Source organism: Phragmites australis, chromosome 24, assembly GCF_958298935.1.
Source record: "Phragmites australis chromosome 24, lpPhrAust1.1, whole genome shotgun sequence".
Lineage (NCBI taxonomy): Eukaryota > Viridiplantae > Streptophyta > Magnoliopsida > Poales > Poaceae > Phragmites > Phragmites australis.
This window is the reverse complement of record NC_084944.1, coordinates 1,099,785-1,127,741: the sequence shown is the minus strand read 5'-3', so window position 1 is coordinate 1,127,741 and position 27,957 is coordinate 1,099,785. Positions and strand designations below refer to the sequence as shown.

Sequence of the window (27,957 nt, the reverse complement as noted above, 5' to 3'; positions counted from 1 at the left end):
TCTCCCGAGCACTTCCTTTTTGGTATTTGGGCTCTGCGGATCATCGGGGAACTAGGGTGCTCGGGAACCAGAAGCGGCGACCCCGAGCACCTTCTCCCGGGACTTAGCTTCTACCTACCTTGCAGGGTGGTGACATGTGGTGGATGGCCGGCCTGGCCTCGGGACTTAGGGACCCCTGGTTCTAAATACACCGACACTCACCATTTCTCTGCATTGGCTGCAGCTGCCCCACGCTTTTGTGCCAGAATTTGGCTGAAGAAGAAAAGCCCTGTGTTCATTAGTATAAATTGGTTGCAGAGTTTAGCTTAGTTCAACATTCATTCATATATATTTGAGTAAATTTCACAAACCTACAAATATTTGTACCTTTGTAATACAAAACTACAACTTCTGAGACTTATTTCGTAAAACTACAACTAATTATGCTCTTCGTAACACAAAACTATAATTTTTTAGCCTGATCCCACCCATCAGCCACACATTACTTATTTTCCCATTATGCTGAAAATATGTGGCTGACGGGTGGGATCAGACTAAAAAATTATAGTTTTGCGTTACAAATGGCACATATAGTTGTAGTTTTATAAATTAGATCTCAGAAGTTATAGTTTCGCGTTACAAAGTTAAAAATAGTTGTAGATTTATGAAAATTATCTATATCTTTTGATGATTGAGACATGGCAAGAAAGAGTAAAGTAATCTAATAGAGCGAAATATTGACATCAACCTAGAATTATTTGTATCATGTGAATGATTTATTCCAGTCTGGGACAAAATGTTAGAATAAAATTCACTGATTCATCAAGTATTGTTGCACATTGCAGTGTAAAAAAATAGAGCTCCTAAACAACTTGAAAGTCACCTTAGCAAGATATAATGAGCAATATTGTGATCTGCAAGTTTTGAAAAGGATCACAACTACTTCTATTTGCAGTTGGCATCTATGCTCAAAAAGTGGTACCTCGCTATCCTGCAAACAAATCAAAGTGGAGGAGATCACTCATAAAACCAAGCCATAAAATAAAGTTGGGCAAAATTTTCTTCCACTAATCGATTGAACATCTGAAGAAAACCCTAACTCAAACAGTAACCCATCGCATCTAGGATTTGGAAACTCTAATTGGACCTCTACCGTAACACCTTAACCTCATGCCTCCCTAAAATTGTGCAGATTTTCATAATTTTGGGAATCAAACAATTTTTTTTTGCAAGGAGATAAATTTGACTAAAATAAGTCTGCTATTATGTAGGAGTATATGAGGATTTGCTATCAAAGCTGTGGCCACCGCACAATCAACCCGCAGAACTCATATTCAGCTGGACCTTACATAGAGGACGAGGACCAAAGGGGTAGGGGGCTTACGGACTTCTTGTTGTGCTCAGAGACAGCAAAGCATGCGAGCTCGTTGAGATGGAGGTCGTTCTCACGCCCCTCCGTCGCGTCGTGAACGCCACCCACCACTGGTCCACCGTCCACCATGGCCGTCGCCTCTTCTGCGCTACGGGTGGATGACATGGTGAGGGCAAGCATCACGAGCAGGGTAGCCACCGTGCTTGATTTATCACATGTTCAGTAGCTTTTATGCATGAGTCCAAGCAAAAGGTATAACTTTATTTTTCCCCAAGCCATCATTAGAAATCATGAACTCAAGTTCTAGCTAGAAGCACTCAAGCACACTAACCATGGAGGAGGCATCCAAGTGGTGCACCGGGATGCTCTCCCTCCTGCATTCCGTCCTATGGAACACTTGGATAACCTGCACCAATTCCCTTGAGATCTCCTCCAATTTCTCTGCCAACCAAATGCATGCCACAACAACCCTCTGCAAACACAAATTGCACAACCAAATGAGTTGCTTCATCCCCTCTGATCAAACCGGAACTATCATCTTAGAGAGCTAGCAACTGAGACAAAGTAGACGCTTCTTGCCTTGACGCTGAAGCGAGCAAATGACTCCTTGCAGTAGAACCAAGGGAGCAGGACCTTCCTCGTGCACATCATCTTCTGCTGGCTTCGCCATCGAGTCAAGGAACGCAAGAAATATCTTGACTTTGGTGCGGCCTAAACGACCAACGATAGAGACAAGGAAACCTAGAACGTGAGTGGAATGGGGGATATTGTCGGAGGAGGACATCAGCCTCCCAGACGAGTGTGAGGAACCGTCCAAATAGTATTCTAATTAATCATCAGGAGGATCATTATTCATAATCACAACCTCGACGATTAACCAGAATACCATTCCGGTAGTCCCGGCACGTGTTTTGTGCCCAGGATCGGAACACATGCCTTCCAACTCAAATATCACAACACAGTTTAATAGAGAGCAAATAATTAAACTGGATTACCATTGTTAAACAAGCAACTGTTTCCACAATTTACAACAAAAGAGGAACAACAACAACTACAATGCAGCGGAAGAAAAACCTATACAACAAAAGAGTATGGAGCCGTATGCCCTTAGGCTCCATACCAAAAGCGCCGGAGTTCGGAGTAGAAGGTGCTACTCCTGCCCGCCACCCTGATCGGCAGGCACAAAGTAGCCGAACACTGCCCCTTCTTCGCCGACCTGCGAACCTGAAAGCAACTTAAGGGCAGCACCCTTAGTACGAAGGTACTAGCAAGTCTTACACAGTATGAGTATATATATTCTCGACTCCAAGGATCATGCATTTAAAGCTGTAGCAAGGATTAAGACATGTTTAAGTTCATTAAGCAGTAAGCAACCTAGACTCTAGGTGTAAGCAACTGACTTAACCAACCACCGACTCAAACCCAGCCAACCAACTGATCAGAACAGATATATGAACAACAAGTGTATAAAAGCAAACCATTCCCACCAAACCACCAACCACATACCGACCAAACCACCCCAATCCAACCATGCCACAACCCACATTGAAACTCTACGACCAAAACATGGTCGCTCGGTGGAGATAAGCGATAGCGATGCTCATGACCGAGAGCGCGGCAGTTCGAACTGATTATACACCCTGCAGGGGGATACTCCTGGACCCACACGACACAGGGACCATACGGCTTGTGCCACCCGCTAAGATGCGCACAAGGGGGTACCCGTGACAACCTTTCCCAACCAGGCCCAACCATGTGGATCAACCATAGCTCGGCGAGGCGGTATTAGAACTACTCCCCGAGCAAACTAATACCGCTAAAAGCCCGGACTCAAACCGGACTCACACCGTCTATGACGAGGCCCACATGACCACGTCTGCGAAGGTAATCAGCTCGCCTACCATTATATCAGCATGTGGTGAGTAAGGTATGAGCTAAAGCCGACTACACCGATGATCGGTGCTTAACCGGTGCAAGCGGTCTACGGTGTCCGGGTTCCCTCCCCGAACTGCCTGAGGACTCCTCGTGAGCAGATGACACCCCTAACACCGCCCACACCTCGTCTCAACTCACCACTCACCAAACCGACTCATCATCAACACAACCATAAGTGTGAACAAGTAATAAATCCTAGGCTCGCGACAACGGTGGACGCCGTCGTCGACTTCTACCGGAAAGCTTAAGTACCACTAAGCATAGCGAACTAAAATTAGACCTCGATGACACCACTATGCTCCTAGGAACAACACATGACATGTGACCGAAATGGGATAATGCATCGGCATAGGTTCTACCCAACTCAGTACCCGACACATGCAATGTATACATAAGCGTAGATAACATATTAAATTTTCAAGTAGACACGGTGCAATATGAACGATGCTTGCCTTGCTGCCCTGGATCAGAAAGGTGGGACGCCTCACGATCGCCCACGGCCTCCGGGATCGACGGATCGGCGTTCACTACAGAAAGCAACGCGTGCAATGTAATGAGCATGTATGAAATGCGACCATGTAAGAAAAATTTGCTCCACAATACATGACAACATTATTCCAAGATCGTACTGTCCAAACCAGAATTTTCCAAGTGGTCTCAAAAAGTTTGGAGTCCCTACGAATTAACTACGAATTTTACAAGCTATCAACTATCAGGAAAGCCTGATAAACCGTGCTCGGGGTGCCCGGGATGAACAGTACTCGCGGGTACCCGGGTTAAACAGTACCCGGGGGCGCTCGAGGTGAACAGTACCCGGGGGTGCTCGGGTGCTCGGGTGAACAGTACCCGGGGGTGCTCGGGGAGTGCTCGGGGTGAACAGTACCCGGGGTCCTCGGGGTGAACAGTACCCGGGGTGCTCCGGAGTGCTCGGGGTGAACAGTACAGGGGTGCTCGGGTGAACAGTACCCCCCAGTCCTCGGGTGAACAGTACCAGGTGCTCGGGTGAACAGTACTCGGCGCTACAGTAAAATCAGCCTCGCGCAGCTCCAGAACAGCAGCCATTACGAAGGGAAAAACTAGGCTAAACTAACCTGGGAGTCTCTCTAAATCAAAAGTAAAAATGCCTAGAAGGGTGTACAGGGTCTAGACTTTGCTCAACCGCCTAGCAACATGATTCCTAACTCAAATCCACATAAATCCTCATTTGTTCCCAGACTGCAGAACTTTAAGAACTTTGCAACCCTAGTTCCAGATTCAAGATCTATCCAACCAAAAATGAGCATACATGCCATGGGAGTCTAGCAGACTCACCCAAGGTCCTTTGCTGAGGTTGGTGACCGCCAGTTGAAGGAGGAAACGACGGAAAATGGCTTGGAGAAGAGAGGAAAAACTGCTGCTTCCTTGCTTCTCCCAAAGAACACCAAACAAGTTCAGAACCAGCTCGAATTCCTTCGGGGAAACTGAAAATAAATTGGATGGACGAGTAGTCCTTGAGCTGGTGGTCACGTGAGTACCACATACGTACCTTGATCTTGCTCCCAGAGGTAGGGATCCAAAAGGGGAAAAAGGGAGCCTAAGAGAGAGAGTGAGAGACAACCAACTCCAACTTGCTTCCTCAAAAAGCCTTATCTGGTGGAGTGGGTTAGGAGTACGTATGGGCAAGTTTGAGGGGAGAGAGAGCTGTTGCCCACTTATAGAGAGATATTTTCCACCCAAGTGGGCCCCATTTACCTAGAGGAAAGTCCAGACTTGCTTCCAGCTCCTTTATTTCTCTTAGTTTTTCCTTCTCCCACCTCATTGACTCAAAGTGAAGTGCTCCAGTGATCCCAAACTGGAACATGAAGCTGAAATTGCATGTTTTAGGATTAAAACACACAATTATGGATTTCGGGACGTGACAACGAGCTCCCAGATGACCTAGGTGGGCTCGTCGACACCGTCGCAGCAGTACATCGAGTCCTGGAGTTGCTCTATTGTTGGGTAGAAGGTGTCGATCCCCGTGTAGATCATGCTCCTCGTCTCTCCGCCACCGCTCAACGTGAGGTTGAGGAGGAGGTCCTGTGGCCGGTGACAGTGACCGTGACCGTGGTTGTGTTTTGGGAGTGGTGTTGTGGGTTGTAGCTGCGAGAGGAGGAAGTCGAGGTCTCCGCCGTTGTCCTCCATGATCTCGCCCCAACGGGTCTTCTGATGTTGCATTGCTGCCGCCACCATGGTGCTTCCTAGGCCGATGGCTCAGTGTCTGGGTGCATGCTGTGTTTATGGTTTAGGGGCAGCGACAGGGAGGGAAGGGGATTGCGGTTGGGATGGGGTTGGTTGTAGGTGAGAGAGGGTGACAGGGGATCCTGATTTTCTCGGATCTAGGGGATGGGGGGTGTTGGATTGCAAGCGGACGAAGGAACGGGGGCGAACGAAGGACAGGGGGCAGACAAACGAATTCGTTAGCTACTTTTTAAGTAGTACAAGAGATTTCTTAGAACTACACTTTTTTGTCCTTTTGTATCATAAAACTACACATATTTTGTAAGAAAAATAAGAAAACTATACTTTTATGTGACATTATCGAAGAGCTATATGGTTTTTGCTCAACGGCATCACAGAGCTACACTCTCGTTTCTTAGATCCATTATGACAGTTAGACTTCACCTTTCATACTCAGTGGCGTGTAACAGAGTCTGTTCGCTGACGTGATATCTCTTGCCACACGGGCTCCAGCAATACACGTAAGCAAGTCGATCTGGACTTGGTGAAGACGCGTCTGGGAGCAGTTTAGGTGGCAAAATTGCCGCGCTACCAAAATCTGTCTTTGCACTTCCGTATATCACTTCTTGGGTATCTTTTAGTAGCCCAACACGTACTCTAGGACTCATTTTCTTGCAACACATAGAGGCTGCAGTGGTGGCCCATTTTCACGCAAGGCACACACACGAGATGACAGGAAGATGTGGTGGCCAAGGGAGAAGCATAATACAAAAGCTACGAGCAAGACTGAGAATTACTACTCCCAGGCGTGGAGTACGTGTTGGGACACTAAAATATATCCAAGAAGTGCCATGCGGAAGCGTGGCAGACGTCAATTTTGCTGCCCAAACTACTCCTAGGTGCGTCTTCACCAAGTCTAGATCGACCTGCTTACGTGTATTGCTAGAGCCTGTGTGGTAAGAGAAGTCACATCAGCGAACAGACTCTATCACGCACCACTGAGTATGCCAGGTGTGGCCTAGCTCTCAAAATGGATTTGTGAAACAGGAGTGTAGCTCTATGATACCGTTGAGCAAAAATAGTGTAGTTCTTCGATAATGTCACATCAAATTGTAGTTTTTGATAGTTTTTACAAAATATGTGTACTTTTGTGATACAAAAGGATATAAAAAGTGTAGTTATGTGAATTAGCTTTTTAAAAGTGTAGTTTTGTGATAGTTTTGATAATTATAGTGTAATTTTACGAAATTTACAAGTAGCAGAATGATCCACCGACCGGGCAGGTAGCATAGCTGGGCCAGAAAATGATCCACCAACCAGGGGCTGCTTCGTGTTGAGCCTTATAAACTGTATACCAGCCCAATCATATCACAGAAGTAGCGCTTGCCGAAGCCCATCGGGCCATCCGTAAACATCAACAAGTCATGCATTTTTAGAAACTCGAGTACAACACCCACATATAGGAATATATATATTCACACTATCATATATACATATTTACATATCATCTACTAAAAATCGAAGATATATAACTTAAAGATTGATAAAATCATCATAAACATATCGTTGTCGATAAGTACTCACCTATAATTAAAAGAAAATTCTATCTTAACGAGATGTATAAGAGCAAATCCAAGACTTAATGTCTAGTGGGTAGGAATATAACCACCTCGAGGGATTGTTCTATGTGTGACGGCATGTTGGGCACGTATGAAGTTGAAATCCAGAAAGCGAAGAGGATAAAAGAGCCGGAGCGACGTCTATTTGGCTTCTAGCCAGACTCAGTGATGCATGTATGCACGTACAACACATAATACAAATTCTAAAAGAACACCTAATAGATGTGCGAGAATGTCAATGTCGTGTGCATACGCCATGGTCCTTAGGTACCGAAGAAAGATGCTCTGTTTTTCCCCCGAAAAGGGAAATAAACATGCTTTATATGCATCTCGTCATTGATCCACAGGGACACCTCAAAGCTGTAGCAATCAACGAATCATTGTCACATTTTTTAAAGGTGTAGACTTCCTTTTCCCTTTGTCATTCAGAGTAGCGTGTCTTTGCTCGATGCTTTGTTTTCAGGTGACACCGATCTGTATTTTTAGATACAAGGCACGAACCCCCGATTTCGAAAAGCAAAACAGCCAAGCTAGTCAGATACATTTTAGACACCTACCATGCAAGAACATCTCCAACTGATTTTCTAAATCTTCTTTCCTATATCTCTACATCGAGTCACTTTAAAAAATTCTTTTTTTTATTTCTCTATACACTCCATCTGACTTTTAAAATCTTACTTTCTAAATTTTTCTCACCTATATTTTATTAATATCCTATAAATAAAAAATATCTGTAACAGTTATATTTTCAACGGGTAAATTTGTATATGTTTGAATTCAAATTAAATTAAAAGAAGAATATCATGTGAAATGATAAAAAATACATATAAATAGAGTATTTCAAATGAACTCACTTTTTCACCATATAACATAGGATTGAAAATAATTTTAGAAATTAATCCATCATATAGGAAGAATATTCGTGAATTTTTCCAGATTTTGGGAATTTATTTGAGGCCGTAACAATTGGTAGAAGTTATAAAAGTAGCCATTTTAGAGATTTTTAGTTTAAATTCTGCACAAGATTTTTAGTGAATCCAATTAAAATAGTTTTCATATGGATTATAGAACACATAAAAAATTCTAGAATTTTTAGAGCAACAGAAGACCACTGTTTCGAAAAAAAAAGATATAAAAGAAAATTGAAGTTGTCGGTACTGTTTGCAGTGCGGGGCCACATGTCAGCGTCCGTTCCAGAGATGGTGAGCGCGTTTGCATGGACGAAAGTAGCGAGCGGATAGAAGAAGATGACGAGGCCCAGGTGGTAGTAAGGGGAGTAGAGAGCTGATTGAACGATATTTTTCACTGAATCATTATATATCATAAGGAGCTGGTTGGCGAGCCGCCGAAGTTGCTCAAATGTGATCCTCATTGCGACGAAGAGATTGTGATAACCCAAAAAACAGTACTTGCTACAGTCATTTGTTTGATCAGGCTAGCGTGCGTTTATGTCCATCTAGTGTTTGCTTTCTTTTTCCTTCTCCGCTGACTTTTCGTGCGTACGGGCATGTGCACTTTTACACGAAAAAAGAATTAAGCGCACGTTGAGTGCGAGCCGAATTTGCATGTTGCGAGTTGCGACGTGGTTGTGCTGTCTGCATGCGGACCACACGCACGCGCGCATGAGTCGTCGACTGGTAGTCAGGGTTTGAAAATTCGTTGAAAACCGATAGAATATCGCGAAAACCGGTCGGTGCACACCGAATTCTGAATTTAATTGGTTTTATAATTTAAATTAAAAATTTTAAAACAATAAAAATATCACAAAAAATTCTAAAAATACTAGGGACAATTCTAAAGTCTTCTGTAAGTTTTTTTTATAAAAATAATATCCTTTGCATCATATTTTATGGAGAGAAAGTTTAGAAAAAAAGAAAAGAAAAGGCATGTTTTAAAAAGCGTGCAGCTTATTTAGTAGGATTCAAGTTAAGTAAAATATTAACATGTAAATACATATTTTTTTTTGTGTAAGTTGTACCTTAAGAGAATCTATAAAATTAGTTTCACTTCATTTAAAGTTTATTAATTTCTTCATAATTTTTACAAAGTTCACAAACTTAAGTGAACATGTTAAGAAGAAACACTGTAATTAATTTTGTCATGTCCACCATTATTTTTTATACACAAAGCATTGTTTAAGTAAACTAATAAAAGTGATTTCACTAATTTTGTGGGTGTGATGGGTTAGTGATAAATTAATCTAGTTGCAACACATTTACTCAATCATGTTCAATAACTATTTCATGATTTAATGTATTTTTAGGAGATAGAAGACTAAAAAGATTGGTTTCATGATTTTAATGTAATTTTGTGGATCATGTAACAAGACTAAAAAGATTGGTTTCAAAAGATCGCTAACCTCCAGTTTTCGATGTCAAATGAATTTGTAAACCTTGCTCTTAGTCGGTGGTAGCGTACAGTATAATCCTCTTTCAAGCTAGTTAACCATGCATTTCACACCGGCTATCCACTGCAAGAGTACAAGTCCATAACCTCACGTAGGATGGGTGTGCACTTTGATCACCAAACATACCTATGTGTGTGTATACTATTTCTCTTGAAATTTAATCATAAGAAAATATGCAAGCACCCATGCTAAACCTAGAATCAAACCCAGTTAGACAGTTTTCACCATAAAGACTCTAATCAACTCAGCTATGCTCAATTCGTATATACTGCAATATGTATATAGGAAGACTTTGCCTCCTCGACTCTTATGGGACACTCCTGATGATCTTTCGCATGACTGAATTCAAAAAGTTTAAATTGTGCTGCTCACGATTTACATTGTCCAGGACGGAGTGAGCTTAGCTTGTCCCCACAAAAACAAAGTGAGCTTTAGCGCTGAGAATGATATCACTCAACTACTTGTACATACATAACGTGTTTATTAGTGCATGTCTTAGATGATTTATTTTTTGAAACTGAATTGATCAAAGATTTTTCCATGTGGAGTGGATTATGCATGCGTTTGGCATGACTGGATACAGAACAAGCTCAGTCAATACAGCTAGAACAAAGCAGTCTATGCAATTCAGTCAATATGTAGCTCGAACAAACCAGTGCAAATGCTGAGGTCCATAATTTACACACGCGCGCATGCTTTCGATGCTAAAATTTCTAGGCGTGTGTTGTGGAGTGCTGTGCACGTGTCACCTAATCAATTTTTTTAATATTATATTTTTGTACGGAATTTTCAGAAATATTGTAAAAATTCAAAAAAAATACGAAAATATTACACTGTCATGAGATGGTTTAGCGAAAATCAATTTTCACGAGTTAAAATAATAAATATATATATTTTTACAGTTTGGTTTAACAAAAATTTAAATTTTGCAGTTCGAAATTGCAAAAGATAATTTCACAGGACCGTTCACTGTTGAGGGAAAACCCGGTCGGAGGCACTACGTGAAAAATGAACATCGACGATGGATGATAAACATTATAGGTGATGGGTCCCGTACCCGTCACTTCGAACATATCATTAATGAGTCGTCATTAATGATGGGTAACGACTCATCACTTATGATCTCATAGTTGACGGGTTATTACTATGACCCGTCACTGATATATGTCTCATGTGCTGAAGAGAAAGATATAAGTGACGGGTACCTATGTATTCACATAAGTGATAAGTAATATTCTTTACTCGTCACTTATGTATAAGTTACCCTGTAGGATTATCCTATTTTCTAGCTGCATCTTGAAGCATAGCTAGGATTTGGCAGCCGTATTCTCACTACAAATAACAACAATGCATCCAAATCCATGTTGACAAACACAATTATATAAGAACTCACATCATCACAAAATCACAAAGGCTACAAAGTTCCAATCAATTAATCATGGAATCGTAAATGTGTCATACCCGGTTTTAACGGATAAAATCAGATGTGACTTATGTGTGCTCAGGATGTTCAACACACGTAGAGACGTCACAGATGAAATAACAAAAGTAATACTTTTATAGAATAAACGTTAACTCTTACAAAATTTGATATATATTATCTTCTATGAAGATATCTACAGCAAAACAAAAGCACTGATACCCAACAATACCGCAGGCAATCGATCGGGAGACACGTAACTAGAACGTGACAACCTTGTCTTGATAACCTTCAACATCTCTACTCACTGAGCAACACCACACATGTCGTATGAGATAGGAAAAATAGCAAGCGTGAGCACATGACGCGCTTAGCAAGTGTACAGAAAAATAATAATATGCAGGCTTATAACAATAATAGGCTAACATATGGTATATTTGCATAAATATAAGTAAAGAAAATAGTAATATAATTAAAAAATATTAAGCAATTATTAAGTGAATATAACCTAACAACCCGATAACTAACCATCCAAGGTTAACCATCCCATAAACCATAACCAACTAGTACCACATGTATTATACCATAGTCATGACCATAACCATCTAATCATGTGAGGATCCAAGTCTTCTATAACTGTAGGCACGACTGTTATAACAGTTTTACACTCTGCATAGGTTGTCTAATTTTCAGCCACGAGTCGGGATATTTATGTTGCCGTGTTTGCAAGGCACTTAACACACGCTAGTGGTGTGTCGTCAAGAGATCACTGTGAAGTATAGTCCATCAATTAGGTTCTAATACTTCAACGAATGCCAGCCAGATGTCTAATTGATATGCTAAGTCTTACCCATATCGGTCTCGTGTTTGAACAGTATTTCTTGTGTTGTCGCTCCACAAACCGGTCCTTATATATAATACTTGGGCAAAGACTATCCGACAGGGAGAAATAACCAACCAAATTCAACATCTATGCTTGGAATGTATCCACAAGCCCACCATATGAACCACTATTATCAAACCAACTCCTTGCTCAAGTCCTAGGGTTTCTATGTTACTAAAACAAGTTTATCATCACCATTGCATATATCCACTAAACATGTATATGACACTTTCCAACATTCCGACAACATGTCTAAGAAATTCTACATAAAAGACTCATATCACCTACCATCTAGGCTTCAAGGGATGTAATGGAAAACTAGGAAAAATCATAACATAGTTGACTGACTACTCATCAAGTTGACAGACATTGCATGCAATTTTGTAAAACAAAACATTTAAAACATATGTTCAAGATGATCAAGGACACTTGCCTTTTACTCAATACTGCCCAGTGTTGTCGAAATCTTGGTCTTGAAATCTCCGAACAGATCCGAAGCGGCGGCAGTGCGGTGAACTCGGATTCGGCTAGGAGTCCGGGTTGGAGACGAAGGCTAGCGAGGGCCCATGTGGCTATGATGCATGCAAAGGCGGCATGGCGTGGGGGCGTGTTCGGCTGTAGCAAACGCACAGTGTGGGAGCGGCATAGAGGGAGAAGGCGGGTTGACGCATGGGAATGGGCTGGAGCGACCGGGCCTAGGTGGAAGGTGGAGGAGGGAGAGAAAAGGGCTCGCTTGGGCTGAGGTTTGGTTTCGGCCGATCTAGAGAGAAGAGAGGTGGAAAGGGGTGGCTCAAGCTTGGCCCAGGAGGGAGAGATAGAAGAGATGGGCTGGGTCTAAATGGGATTCGGTTTAGGTTTTTGGAATATCCACGAAAGAAAGGAAACAACAAAATCCAAATAAAAGCCTAAAAATTCTAGAAAAATTCCAACAATATTTTGAAAACATTTAGAAGCCAAATAAAATATTTTGAACTCATAAAAATATTTTGATATTTTGGAAATAAAATATAACTCGGAAGAATTCAAATAAAATCTAAATGAGCTCAAATAATATCTAGAGAAAAAAAATAAAACCTAAATGCCTATTTTCAGCTTGAATGCATTCAAACAATCATAACCTAATTCAAATTTGAATTTAAATTTAGAAAATAGGATATTTCCTATTCTAATTATTTAATCTATAATCTAATCTTGGTAAATTTTTTGAAATTTGATAAATATGAAAATCAGGGTGTGACAAAATGTTACAAAGTCCAATCAATTCATATTACATAAGACCTAACAACCTAAGGATCCTATAGTGCAACTCGTTATTTGGGCTGATGACTTTAGATATCATGAACTTGGGGATCCATTTTTGAATCCCAGGAGTGCATCATCATCGAAAAAATAAGTCTGATAATCCTGTATAATTTGACGTGTAACTAAGATTATGTTATCATGGAATTAAACTAATTACTAAAATTAGTTATGAATAATCTTGTATTAAACTTACATCGGGAGATTTGATATTCTTTCCTTGGATCGTGAGGCACATGTTCTATGTAATATAGAATCCACATGCATTGTCCGGTAGTTGTTGGTAGCACTGTGCAAAAGAAAATTTACATTTAGATCAAAATAAAAAATACAACAACAGAGAATATTTGGTAATTTGTTTGATAGCATTTACCATGAACCCGATCTTGTGTGTCAGTCTGCGGCCGTCTTTCATATTGTAATTAGGATCAACTCAAATGTATTTGTCAAAAGTCCTGTATAAAGAGGGATCGACTAGGGAATATTTGAATGTTAGAAAAGTTAAATATGTAAACTAAACCAGATAAAACTTACACATCGAGAAGTCCTTTTACAGCACTGTAATCACGCTTTTCAGGTTTACCTTTTGGTCCTACTGATCTTGATAAGTCGAGGTACCACGCTAAGTTCCACTTGAGGAAAATGACTAGTAAAATCTAATAGCCACCGGTGTTGTGGGCACCCAACATGTAGTCCATTTTGAATATTGTTGCATTGCCTTGGCCACATAGTCCACAGTGTAGTCGCTATGAAGTTGGTTGACCGAAATTGAAATGACCTCAGTGTCAAGAAATCCGATGTGCTCATTTTTTTTATGAAATATCTACATATAAGAATATAGTTAGATTCAAGATTTAGTGATATTAATTAATGAATATTTAATTTTAAGAGACTTACAATGTGAAGATCCGTAATAACGATACATCCATGACATAAGGTGAGAAGGGTCATATAAGTCATTGGAATCCACAATAAAGTAGCCATCTTTAGTTAATCGAGAGACTTTCACACTATATAAGAACTCGTAGAATTCTTTTTTCTACATTGTGTTGGGAAACTTAACTGACATCTCTTCAACATGTATTTGAATTGATGTAATTTTTTACAAGTACTTGTCCGATTGCCAATATTTCTTTTTTTTATTTGATGTCACACCCCAAATTGTGCACATTCATATTTATATGTATTCCATAAGATTTTAGATGAATTTTTTCAGGTTTGAATTTGTTTGAATTCAAATTGAACTAAAAAGAGAATATCACATGAAATGATAAAAATGCATATAAATGAAGCATTGCAAAGGAATTCACTTTTTCACCAAGTAACCTAGGGTTGGAAATAATTTTAAAAATTATTAAGCCACATGAGAGAAATATTAGTGAATTTTTCGGATTTTTTGGAATTTTTTAGGCCTTAAAAATTACTAGAAGTTCTAAAAGTAGCCCTATTTAGAGTTTTTTTTTATTTTGAATCCTATACGGAGTATTGAGTTGAATACTTTTAAAATGATTCATCATGTATTATAGGATGTAAAAAAAAAGTTTCGTGAATTTTGGAGCATCACAACCCCGCTGTCCAAATAAAGAAAAAGAGAAGGATAAAAATTAGAATCTAGCAGTACTTTTCATCCGAAATATTTTTCACAGTTTCAAACCACGAATTTATTTTTTTGTTAAAACAACTGTGAAATTAAAAATTTCGTTATTCCAACTCACGAAAATTAATTTTCGCTAAACCATCTCATGATAATGTAATATTTCTATAATTTTCCAAATTTGTGCAATATTTCTAAAAATTGCGTACAAAAATATAATATTAAAAAAAATCAAAATTTGTTGCCGTTTGTTGTGGAGTGCTTGTGCACGCGTCACCTAATCAGCACAATGTGTTCAATATCTTCGATAATTATTTTCTAGGCGCATTTGGCATGATTGGATTTTTTTCCCGAAGGGTAAGAGATTATATTAATTTGGAGCACAGTACATCCCAAGACCTAGAATTACAGAAAGAACCCTGTAGAACCAAAGAAAAATAAGTAAAAACACATCTGAATCCTTCTTGCATCTTCTTTAGCTCCGACGAACTCCACTGCTCAGCACGCGTCGAGACCGTAAAGCGAGCCCCTCGCGTTGAGACTGTCTACCAACTCCAAACATTGAAAACGACGCAGCACTCAGCACTCTGGAACCATCACCGAAGCAGATCTACACCGCTGAAAGCGAATCGATGGTTACGTCGCCCTTCGTGACCACTTGTAAAGAAGCATACGGCCTGAAGCAAGAACCCACCAAAGGAATGGAAAGGAGACCCAAAACCTTCACATATAAGGCTGGCACCACTAGTAGCGACACCGATGCTCAGCAAAAGCAAAACCTAATACACACATCACATAACCATATACATACGTCACCCAACTCCCGCCGGAGATGACACCATAGATGTTGACATCCTAGGAGGTAGCTTGGAGGAACAAAAGACCAACGACTCTATGGTTGCCAACGGTGAGGTAAATAGAGTTCTCGTGCAAAGAAGCCGCCACAAGAGACCTCAAAAACATCACTGGAACCACACCGTAAGGGACTATCATAGCACTGTCGCCGAAGAGAACAACACCCAAAATACCCTCACCGGAGAAGAACCAGAGAGAGCAAAAGATCCATGACACCTACATTACCAAGGACAAACCAAACACCTAAACCTACCTAGAACTAAGAAGCTACTCTGCTAAACCTACGAAAACTTACTACTATGAAACAAGAAAAGACCCTCACCCTAATCCACACCGCCGACAAGCCGAAAACAGAAGAGAAAGGGCCTAAATTGGCCTCGAATCGTCGATCTCTGGTAAATCGCCTCTCAACATGGGGAAAGTGGCATGATTGGATACATCAGAGCAAGTTGAATAAACTTGTCCTATAGCCAAGACACGCCATTTAGAGAGTATATTTACAAGCATGCATACTAAAGATGTTTAAATGGGCTGTCGGAGGATGAACTCCTGTCGCAGGGATCTCGAGAGACCCCTTTTTAAAGATTCGGCCGGGAGGATGATCCTGAACGAGCTTGTCTGGGAAATAAATGGGAACGGAAATAAATGCAGTGGCTGGTGGTGGGAGATGATCGACCTAGTGTAAGAAAGATGGATGCACCGGGGTTTAGACAGGTTCGGGCCGCACGGGGGCGTAACACCCTACTCCTGTGCGAGTGTTATATCTCTCCTTGAAGGGAATTCTTCAAGGATGTATCTGGTTACAGGGGTGAGCTGTCTACAGAGAGCTTGAGGCTCTCGTGTTCTAGCTTGGCTTGAGCTTGTTTGTGATGTTCTTCGCCTTTTGATCTGGACTTCGGGTGCTTCTTGAGGGTTGTCGGGGCTTTCTTGCCTTGTTTTCCTTGTTTTCGGTCTCTCTTTATGTGTTCTCCATCCTTTCCTTTTATAGGCGCGCCGACCTCGACTTATCCAGAATGGGAAAGAGGGGGTGCTAATGCCAAGGCGCCACGGAGAAAGGCGTCATCATTCCGTCTTGGCAAAGTGACAGGGGCGGTGGAAAATTACGGCGTGCATCCGACCACCCGCCACTGTGGATGTCCTTCGGCGCCATTAAGAGGGCCCACCGGGCAGCCACAGAGGTGCCCGGTGCACCCACCCTGTCTTGTTCTTCTGCCAGGGCAGGGTGGCAGGCGGAGCGCTTCGATTTTGGCAACGTTATCCCGAGGCACCCGGGTGAAACGGGACGGGACCCGTGCATTTAATGGACCCACGCCCCCCTGCCAGAGCATGGCAGGATCTGACACCAGGGCGTGGGCAGCTGAGAATGTCAGGATGTCAGGATGTCAGGCCGCACGTGCCTATTAAATGCGGCATTGGGCCTTTGACTGGCTGACACCCCGACGATAGGACCCTTCGGGTCGTCGGACGATCTTGCGCGAACCTTCAGGGAACCAAGTCCTCGGGGGCTGCCACGTGCAGCCCCGAGCACTCTCTCCCGAGCACTCCGGTGAGACCTTCGGGGAACCGAGTCCTCGGGGGCTGCCACGTGCAGCCCCGAGCACTCTCTCCCGAGCACTCCGGTGAGACCTTCGGGGAACCGAGTCCTCGGGGGCTGCCACGTGCAGCCCCGAGCACTCTCTCCCGAGCACTCCGGTGAGACCTTCGGGGAACCGAGTCCTCGGGGGCTGCCACGTGCAGCCCCGAGCACTCTCTCCCAAGCACTTGGGGGAGACCTTCGGGGAACCGAGTCCTCGGGGGCTGCCACGTGCAGCCCCGAGCACTCTCTCCCGAGCACTTGGCTGTTTGGATCATCGGGGGACTACAGTACTCGGGGGTAGGCGAGAACCCTTCCGAGCACTTCCTTCCCGGTACTTGGACTCTGCGGATCATCGGGGAACTGGGGTGCTCGGGAACCAGAGGCGGCGGCCCCGAGCACCTTCTCCCGGGACTTAGCTTCTTCTTATCTTGCAGGGTGGACCTCGCGGGATGGTGACGCGTGGCGGATGGTCGGCCCGGTCTCGGGACTCAGGGACCCCTGGTTCCTGATACACCGACATGGGCTGTGCAATATGAGCCGGCTCGAGGTACGATACTATTGGCATGGCCCAGGCAAGGCACGGCACGACGACTTGGGTCGTGCCTGGGCTGGAGTCGGGCACGACGGACCGGTACAGCATGGCCCGTTTTACTGTTCATAAATTTTATAGTATTTTATATAATTTATTTAGATCTAATACCATATAGGATATGTGGTGTAATGGTAGTGTGTTTGGCTCCCAAGTAGAAAGTCGGGTGTTCGATTTCGAGTGAAAGTAAGGTTTTGTAATTTTTTCTAATTTTCCGCGAGCTGACGGGCAAAAAAAGTCATCAGACCTACCGTGCCTGGACTGAAGCCGCGGTACGTGGACTGGCACGACATGGCCATTTAGTTAACGGGCCTAAACAGACCATGCCTCAATGATCCGCGCCGGACCGTCTACTTTGCCATCTCTAATGTATACAATAACTGGGCTATTCACAGGTTCCAGCATATATATTTTTATTAACAACGGACCCACTCGTCAGATTTTCCAACACCTACCTTGATAATAAGCCACCATCTCGATAATTTCGTCTCCTTTTGTTTTTAGATCATGCGATTAGCACCTAAGCATTGCATTAATAAGCTCAAATACAAGGACGATAATGCAAGCGATCAGTTCGTCGATTCATGCATGCTGCGTGATGGCCAAATGTACAGAGGCAGATTTACAGAGTGATTCGGTACAGCCTCGATCGAGTTTGAGCATGGAATTTCTGAGCAAAAGCACAGGAGCATGCATGCATGTTAGCTCAGTCCAGAGCGAGAAGATCAGGGGTCGGATCAGGTGGGACTGGCCAAGTAGCCGTACTGGCCGTCGGCAACGGCAGGGTTGGCGGTGGCGGTCCTCGGCGTGGCCGGCTCGAACCCGAGCATCCTCGCGCGCTCCACGTAGGCGCGCTTCACGTTGGGCCGCTGGTACGTGAGCAGCAGCGCCACGCTGCGGCTCGCGTCGGCGCGGAACGGCCTACCGGAGCCGGCGAACCCGTCGAGCAGGTGCAGGTACGCCTCCAGGTCGTGGCAGCACGCCGGGCCCGCGTCGGGCCGCAGGCACGGCGAGTCGCGGCTGTCCAGCCTCAGCTCCGCGCCCGCGTGCACGTACCCTTCCCGAGCGATCGGGGCCGGCACGCGCGTCACCACGTCGCCCGCGTTCACCACGCGCAGCACGTTGACGCCGCGCTCGGGCTGCAGCCGATCCGCGAACGCGCGGTTGCCGGTCTTCGGGCCGCCGAAGGAGATCACGGAGATGGGCGGCGGCCGATGATCCTTGTTGGCGGCGAGGCACGCGCTGAGCTCGTCGGCGGCGAGGAGGGCCAGAGACGCGCCGAGGCTGTGGCCGACCACCGTGATGCTGAGCTCCTCACCCTTGTAGACCTCGAAGAGACGATTCACCTCCTCCACTACGGCGTCCGAGAGGCTGGGCACGTGGTCACCGGCCGTCTTGTACAGGCTCAGGAATCCCTTGGCCACCTTCGGCGCCGACGCGTCGTCATCCGCGGTGAGCGGGACGAGGCCCGTGCGGAGGTTCTCGGCCCACTCAGGGCACGTGGCAGTGCCGCGTAGGACGATTACGATGTCGCGCCGGCCCATGCGCCGGACCTCCCGCTCGTTGTCGCAGACGGCGACGTAGCCGACGAAGCTGGAGCGCTGCGTGAGCCACCTGGGCGTCGACCGCCGCTGCGCCCACGGCGGGATGCACAGCGACGACGAGGCAAACAGGCTGCGCGTCGGGCGGTACGAGCTGTCCGGGAGCACGAGCGTGCGGTGCTGACCGTGGGAGGTCGCCACCTCCGCCTCTGGCATGGAGTGGAACGCCGTGTACGCGGCCTGCACGAAGTCGCCGTACCGGAGGATCTCGCGGCGCAGGTTCTGATCGAGCGGGTCGAGGAGGCCCTCCCACCCGCCCTCGCCGTGGTACCTCCACCACTCGCCAGCGATGGAGCCCTTGGGCGACGGCCGTGGCGAAAGCGTGAGGAGGCGCTGCAGGTGCGCCAGGTTGCGCGGGGACATCTCGTCCACGGCAGGCTTACGGGTGAACGGCAGGAACGTGGACAGGTTCAGCGCGTTGAGGAGCCCGCCGCGGCCACTGCGGTCGTTGGGGGTAGCCTCCCCGTCGCCGGGCTCCTCGGCAAGCGGTTTCTTGGGCTGGAGCGGGAACGGGAGCGGCGGCGGCCGGACGAGGAGGCGGTCGAGGTTGGCGAGGTGCGTTCTGGTGGATAAAGCGTCTGGCTTGCCGGCGCTTGGCGTCGACCTCGCGTTGGGCTTGAGAGGGGACGACCGGCTGTGGCACGGTGGCGCCGTCACCGCGGCGGACATGGCCGGTGGCTATCGCGTATGTATGATGGTGTGACTGTTTAGCGACTCAAGAGCAAACCAAGAGAGAGAGAGAGATCTCCAGAGAGCAGTAGTTGCCCGTGTCTGTGTGCACCGCATGCTGGCGAAGTGCGGTGCCTTATAGGCAGCGCAGCGCGGGAGAATGAGAAGGCAGCTCAACATCAACATGTGGATCATGTGTCCACGAGTGTACTCGTTGTGCATTTGAAAAATTTGTGTCGGCCTTGCTGCTCGGTGGTGCCCTCTTCGAAGGCTCATTAAAAAAGGATTAAAGCAGAGCTAATGGAGATTATTGATCTCTCACTCTACCTGTAATTTGTTTACAGATAAAGGTCGTGCACCACTGACGTTGAACTAATGATCACCTGTAAATTTTGTTGCAGATCGATGCATACCTGCTTTTAATAAACCATATGGAGCAGTGTTGTAGCGGTACTATGATAGGCTGATGACGCAGTGATTTCTAGTGAAATGTTTTTGCTTCTACTTCAGTCCAAGAAGAGACGATCAATTCTGCTAGATGTGCATGTCCTGCTCTTTCGGTGTCGAGTAGAGGATATAATTAAGCAGTGTGACTGTGTGAGTTCGTGGCTTGCGAGAGAGCTTTTCGAACGTGTGGACTTTCACTCTCTCTATATATATGAAAAATATTTGGTATTTTTGAGACTATATACTCTTACATACGTATCTTATTACATAGGGAGTATCTTATTTGATAAATAATATGTATATGAAGCACGTGAGTATATAAGATTATCCAAGTGGTATGTATAGTATTTTAAGGTGGTTGCACATATTTTTTTAGTGTATTATATTTTATATACAAATACAAATGTATTATCAAAATCTAATAAAATTGATGAACTTTTTTTTCCATTTTTTATGTAGTTTATATTGGAGTATCTTAGAATGAGTATATAAGTATACTCATAATGATAAAAAAAATATATACAATTTATTTATATAGTATATCATATTAACTATGTACTCTTGAGAGTACAAACTAGTTTTTCTCTCTATCTATCTATCTATCTATCTATATCTATATATATATATATATATATATATATATATATATATAATGCAGATTCCGCAACATGTAGCTTTAACTTCCTCTTCAGAAAAAGAAGCAGCTTTTCTATCCCTGTGATCTTTCAATTTAATTAGATGATGCAAGATCTACCGTTTATGCAAGCTCTTGATTTCACCGTTCATGTAAGCTCTGCGTGTTGATGAAAGTTGTAAGGTATTTTAGCACGCATTGCATGCATGTTTGGTGACGCTTAGAAAGTGGAAACTGCTCCAACCAAGCCAAGCCGCAATTCCCCTGAGCTCCGGTGAAGCTTTTCACATTAGCGACTGACTGATCAATAAGCACGTTTCAGAGCGTGCTTAAATTGCATTTCATTTCGGGACACAAGTTGGACTTTTGGGGTCCCCAGTCCCTTCAATTTGAGTGCAGTTTCAGTGAACTAACATCCAAAAGCAACACTGTCTTTTTCATTGGTAGTAGGCTAGTAGCTCGGTGTTCAGAGTCTGGCGATTGCGTTGTTCATCGTGCCCATGACTCCATGCAGCCGAAAAGGGTTGCAGGACACATATGCCATTAAACAAGGGTAGGCGATGTTGGCTAGCTGCCGTCCTGAACATGGCAGAGTAAAGCTGAAATTTCTGGTCACAAGATTGTTTTTCCCCATGCATGTGTACATAATGCAGGAAACTGTGACTGGGATAATGTTATTCCAGTATCTTAAAAAAATACTAGAAACTGAGATTTTCTGCTCTTCTTTTTTGTTTGGCAAAAGAAATATCGCATACATATCTCTCCTACTTAAAAAGTAGGTAATGAGTCCCACGTCTAACTTGAATCTCACACCCACCCTGAATGCCTTGCTCCTGACATGTCAGTCGCCTTCTCTACGTCCATCCAACAATTTTTGTCTACCCACACTCTTCGTCCGCCTGAGTATTTTCGTATGCCCTCCCACACCCACGAACCTCTTCCACCTGGGTCTGGGTCGTGGCCCCGCTCCTTCAACCGCGTTGTCCCACGTATCGATTTGCCTGCGTCCTCCCCCACCCGCTGCTGCCCTCCTGCATCCTCGTCTGCCCTAAGCACGGTTGCCGCCACGACTGCCGCTCCTTTCTCTGATCGCCACCATCGAATCTTGGAATACTGTGAGTCGTAGGTGGTCTTCCATATCTACGGCAACCACGATGGCTCAGTGTGCCGCCAGATCACGCACGAGATCACGATCCTCCAGTCCTCCTGATCCCATTCGTCTCCTCTAGTCCTCCCGATCCCATTCATTTCCTTCTTCTCGACCGCATCCAGATCAGTTCCTTCACCGCCAGATTCATCTCATGAAACGGCAGACGACATCGAGGAAGCCAGCATTTACGGTCGCACAACCGAGGCCGATAAACACAGAGCCTCTTCGGACTGTGAGGGGTGGCGAGCCTTGCAGCAGGTGCGATACATTTCAATCTATAATTTGGATCCCCTTTATCCTCCAGCGGTCCCGATGCATGAGTTATGCCGTGGTCTCTATAGATCTAGCTAGGAGCGAACTCTGTGATGCTCTGTAATTAGTTGTTGATCCTCATCGCTCGATCCTCTTTGTTGTAGCATCGTCACTAGGAACTCTTGCCTTTTGATCCTGGTTTCACGCCCACCAGATATTGGATTCCTTCTCAATCCTCATGTCTCGTATTCCTGTTGTTTTGGCTCTTGCATCAGATGGGGTCAGGATCTTGCCATGTGATGTAAGCTAACCAAGATGGAAGCGCTTATTGCCTAACACAACCTGAGGTTTATGTATGTGTTCTTTTAAATCAGTAAATCTGCAGATGAAGATATTTTTGTTTTTAGTTGATCAACATCCATCTTTTACCTGCTAAAAAATTAATTGTACGATGCTATGCAGTTCATATTGTGAGACAAGGCTGAGCAGTGATAGGTCATATACTCACAATATTGATGGTTTTACCCCGAAACTCTATTCCAACACACATTCAGATTTTGATTTCAAACATGAAAGGTAACCTCTTGCTAGGATTGTTTCTCTTAGTATTTTTTTTTCATTTGAAAATGTTCAATTTTAAGTTTCAGTTCTGCAGTCTTGCCCAAGAATTTCGATCACTCGCTATCTGACTTCGCAGAGCATCTTGCTGCAACTGTTGATATTGTCTTCCTAGTGATCCATGAGAAATTTGGTGAAGATGGTGGCATTCGGGTTAGTATTTGCCAGTGAAAAATGCTTTACAAGAAAAATAATGATTCATGCTTGTGGATTCTTAGTTTGACTCGGCATTGCAATAGCACTTAGTGTCGAGTGACTCTTAGTTGCCTAGTAAGATTCCAAATTGCTGCTGGTTTCTGTTGATGATAAGACCATCTTAATTATGCTGATGCTTGTGCATCGTGGAAGATTGTGTCAGTTTGGCTTTCTTGCCGGGTTTTCGTCATTTACGTCGACCTACATTGGTAATTCATGGCGGAAGAATATGTCAATTTGTTTTTGTTTTTATTGAAGGGTTATTTTAATCTTACCTTCGTTGAAGTTCTTCGTCAGGATTATCTTGGCTGCACCACCAACATCTGGCTGCAGTGGTCTAGCGGTTTTTGGGTGGTTTTCAAGCATCAGATTGTTTCGTTAGCATCTGATTGATGTGTAATCTGTACACTTACATTGGTAAGTTTATTGCCTTAATAGAAATTAGTACTGGAATTAGTACTAACCTTAACAATTTATTATTAAATGATAAAACAAAATAATAACATAAAAAATTGAGCAGGATATATAAGAAATAAATAGGAACTACTTAGCGTGTTGTGCATGCTTTAAAGCACTGCTATAGCAAAACAATAATATAAAAAAATTGGCCAAGATTACTGTCTCTAACTAACATGCTGGCAGTTTAATTTTGGCATTACACATGAATTTTGTTTGCAGGAAATCAACAACACTGTATAGTCCTCTGGATAAATTAACAGAATGAGTTCAACTAACTCGCCTAACGTTCCTGTCAATTTCTAGAACCCACAGCCGAACATTGTGTATTGTTAAGTATAGAGTTGGTTGGTATGATGTTCAATTGACCTAAAGCCTACAAACTATATTTTATATATTCTTCCAAATTCACTAATAGAACAATGGAGAGCTTAAAAAATTATAGCAGATATCCTACTGTCAGCATGAACTCTCACATGTGCAAATACATGTACAAATGATTGACCCCTTATAGCACGTCCAACAAAATAATACAAATAGATGCCAAGAAAACACCAAGTTACAACAATTTTTTGCAGAATAACATAGAATACTGGTCAATTATTATGTAATACCAAGGTTACCAAACATTTGCACAATCAAGTTAAAAAACTATTGTATAGTCGTTACCTGAAATCCCATTAGCTCATGAAGTTTCTTTGATTGATCTCTTGAGCATCAACATTCTTTTTTAATTCATCTCCATCCATTCTCTTAGAGTCAGGGGTCAGGTGTTAACATATAATGCAAAAGTTTATTTGTACTATTACACATGCAAAAGTTTATTTGTACTATTACAAATGCATTTTGAAATTCAATTTTGCAACAGAACAATTTCTTTATTTGAACATGAAAGAATTTTGCTAACTACTGAGAATGGTAGAGAATGTGGGAGTCAATAAATTTTGCAACTAAGGAACTTATGAGTTTAGATACGATTCTTATAGATGAATAAGTATTACTGTACCCCTTAATTCTTAAGACACCTAAACATGTTGTTTTCCTTAAGCTATTAATTTTACTTTTGACTGTGAAATTATATTTTCTTTGATAAGGTGAAACGATTCATGCTACTTTATGAAAGAATCTGATTGACACCTATAAACCAAAGATAAACGAGGGTTCTATCTATGCATTTAGCAATTTCAAAGTCCAAGAAGATACTAGGTATCATCCAGTTAAGAATTCCCTCAAAATAGTATTTATTTACAATACAGATGTCAAGGAAGTGGAAGTGCAGTCAAATAAGTTTCATAACTATTACTTTTAGTTTGCCTCTAGAGATACACTGCTAGAATGGAGAAACAATGATAAGCAATACTTAGGTAAGTTTACTATTATATCTTATATATTATAATTTTTATATATTTTATTCAGTATTTTTAATGTAATTACTATGAACTAAATCTACAGATGTTATTGCATTACTCAAAAAGATAAAGAAAATAGAAACTAGAATGATAATGAAAAATACCACCAATCCGCGACAAAGGGACATTTGTGAGATTGAACTTTTGATAGCAAAGTAAGCATGTTGGTTTGTTTTAAATTGTTTTATTGGAAATGATGTGATTTTTTTTTTTGCAATTTGGATTTAAATTTGTATGTATACTATGGCACAAAAATTTCAGGGATCATAAAGTTAGGATAATATTATGGGGAGATTTAGTTGTTTCTTTGTGTGAAGATTGTATTGGGAAGCAAACTATTCTAATAGTTACATCAACAATGGCGGATGGAATTCAAGGTAATTTCATTTTTTAATAATGTATTATCATATTTTAAATTTTACATAAACTAACATATTGATATATTTTGAAATAGCTATGCTATTTTTGAAGTCAGATAATGGCACAAGATTATATATAAATTTAGATATACCGGAAACTTGGAAGCTTATTGATAGGTATGTGAAATATACTTCATGACTAAAGATGTCCTCTTGAGATGCTCCCCTTGTCAGTATCTTATCAATATCAGTCGAATTTGGAAAAATAACTTGCTGCTCCTTCTCTAAATGAAAATTTAGCCTCTCAACGGATGGATCTTGATAGCTTAGTTCAAATTGGAATAGCCACCAACATGCTTCCGTTGTTGATATGTATATGTATTTTTTTGATCTCGTCAATTCGTTGCTTGATTCGTCATTTTTCCTTTATTAGTCATACTACATAGTCTTCACCTTTGTGAATGTACTTGAAAAGGTATTTGATTGGTCTAGACATGTTGCGCCACTTGATATTTATATGAGCTTAAAACTTGACCAAAAGATCCCAGTTGTAGGGGACAATAAATATGTTGTCTAATATTGTATTTCCCTTTTTGATGTCTCTCCTATTATCTTATGTCTTGTATATTGGAAAACCATCTTCATCGATTGTAGTCTCGGAGTTGAATCTTTTTGGAAGGAGATTTTGGGTTTGCCTCTCCACATGGGTCATGCATCATGTAATTCTCAACATCTTCATATGCTTTTGGATCCTCTTTCTTTTTTGGGATTTTGGCACATAATATATCATCCATGTTTGATGGATCATGGCATTTGCTTTTGTCTTTGGAATACCAATATGTAGGCATGTGGGAGTCCTCTTTTCTGGAACTCTATTGTGTAGAGTATTGCATTTGAATGTCCCATATCTATAATACCACAATAAAACACACATCACAAATATGAGACTTTGATCTGTCTACCTACATATTTTTCTAGTGAGTTTTCATTTGTTGGCCAATGGTGAATTAGTAACAATAAGCACAAAACACAAACTATACATGTTCAAGCTCTTGTCAGCTGGCCAATGGTGAAATGATAAAGGCAAACACATACACAGAGCTCTAGCCAACCCATACACATTGGCCATGCTCAAGTTTTGTGTAACGTATTAGTCAAAAGCTAGCACCAAATTGGATCAAAAAACTTGCATCCAACACATACACAGAGCACTAGCCAACACATACACATTTGCCATATTCAAGCTCTGTGTAACACATTGGCCATGTCCAAACTGGATAAAAAAAATCTTGCATCGAACACATACACAGAGTAGGAAGGACGTACCTGAGTTTTTGGATTTGCACGGCCTCCAGGATCTGTTTGCATGCCAATTTGCTCGGGTCGGAGGATGGGGCGCCGGCTTCGAGGATGGGCAGCCGGAGGACGACAGGGGAGCAGCCGGAGGATGGGCGCGGGCAGCTCACAGGGGGCGTTGGTCCACAGGACGGGGCTTTAGGTTGCAGTGGCGCCGATCCGCAGGCAGTGACGTCGGGTCAGAGGTAGGAGCGCGAGTCGAAGGAGGGGGCGCCGGGTCGGACAGGTGGTCGGAGGCAGTCGCCTTGCGCCGCTACTGCTCCGTGAAACGGTGACTACAAACAACGCGTGAGTCACATGAGGGACAAAGCGTGAGTGGGATCGCTTCATCCGGCCGTTTTCCCCGGCTCTACTCATCCAACATCTTTGAAGTATATACTCCAAAACTAGCTACCCTATCCACCTATCCCTCCGACCAAACACTTTTAAAAATTAAATGGCCATCTCCTATCCATACTTATCCAATCAATCAACCAAATATATCCTAAGAGTTATCTCCGGATCAATCAGTAAAGAAGAACGATCAGTAAAGAAGCTGGAGAGGACGCACGACACGGCGGCAAGAGGAGAACTACCTCGGCATCGGCGACCGGTGCAAGAACCGCTGCTCGTTAGCGACGAGGACGCGCAGGAAGGAAGGCCGCCGGAGCGCGCGGCGGACGGATCGGAGCACCGCAGACGACGACATGATTTTTACTGCTGAGGGCGACGAGACGACGACGTTGGCTGTAGGTTGCATGGGACGCACGGATTGAAGCCGAACTCGCGGCGTGGTCGGATAAACATGTCCGATCGGAGACGTGCCCACTTGGATTCTGGAATTCTGTTCGTGATCGAGGCGGCGCTAACGCATCACGGTTCCTGCAGGCCGATACGGCGACGCCGTCATCAGCTTGTGGCAGCGGCGCGCCATGTGCTCCTACCCGCACGAACGAGCGACCGACGCTTCTGCCCGACGTCGACGTCGACAGCACAGGAAGGTGGACGCGCGCGAGGCTCTCCGGCGATGCCTGCCATTGTCGGGGTCGGGGAACGGAACACCGGGCAGGGCAAACACCAACCAGCGGGCACGCGAGGACTCCCG

At 43.4% G+C, this 27,957-nt stretch overlaps 1 protein-coding gene and 1 long non-coding RNA gene across 2 annotated transcripts; both read right to left on the bottom strand.

Annotated features, from left to right (window-relative positions):
* Positions 1–196: 196 nt before the first annotated feature.
* On the bottom strand, positions 197–27,017 carry LOC133907133 (uncharacterized). The gene is made up of 3 exons (XR_009907940.1): positions 26,844–27,017; positions 863–970; positions 197–268 (listed from the first exon to the last, which is right to left on the bottom strand). It is a non-coding gene; the product is annotated as an uncharacterized LOC133907133 (long non-coding RNA).
* LOC133907632 (phospholipase A1-Ibeta2, chloroplastic-like) lies at positions 18,101–20,093 on the bottom strand. Its single transcript, XM_062349702.1, has one exon. The coding sequence runs from the start codon at positions 19,995–19,997 to the stop codon at positions 18,465–18,467; it is 1,533 nt and encodes a 510-aa protein (XP_062205686.1). The 5' UTR covers positions 19,998–20,093; the 3' UTR covers positions 18,101–18,464.
* Positions 27,018–27,957: the final 940 nt, after the last annotated feature.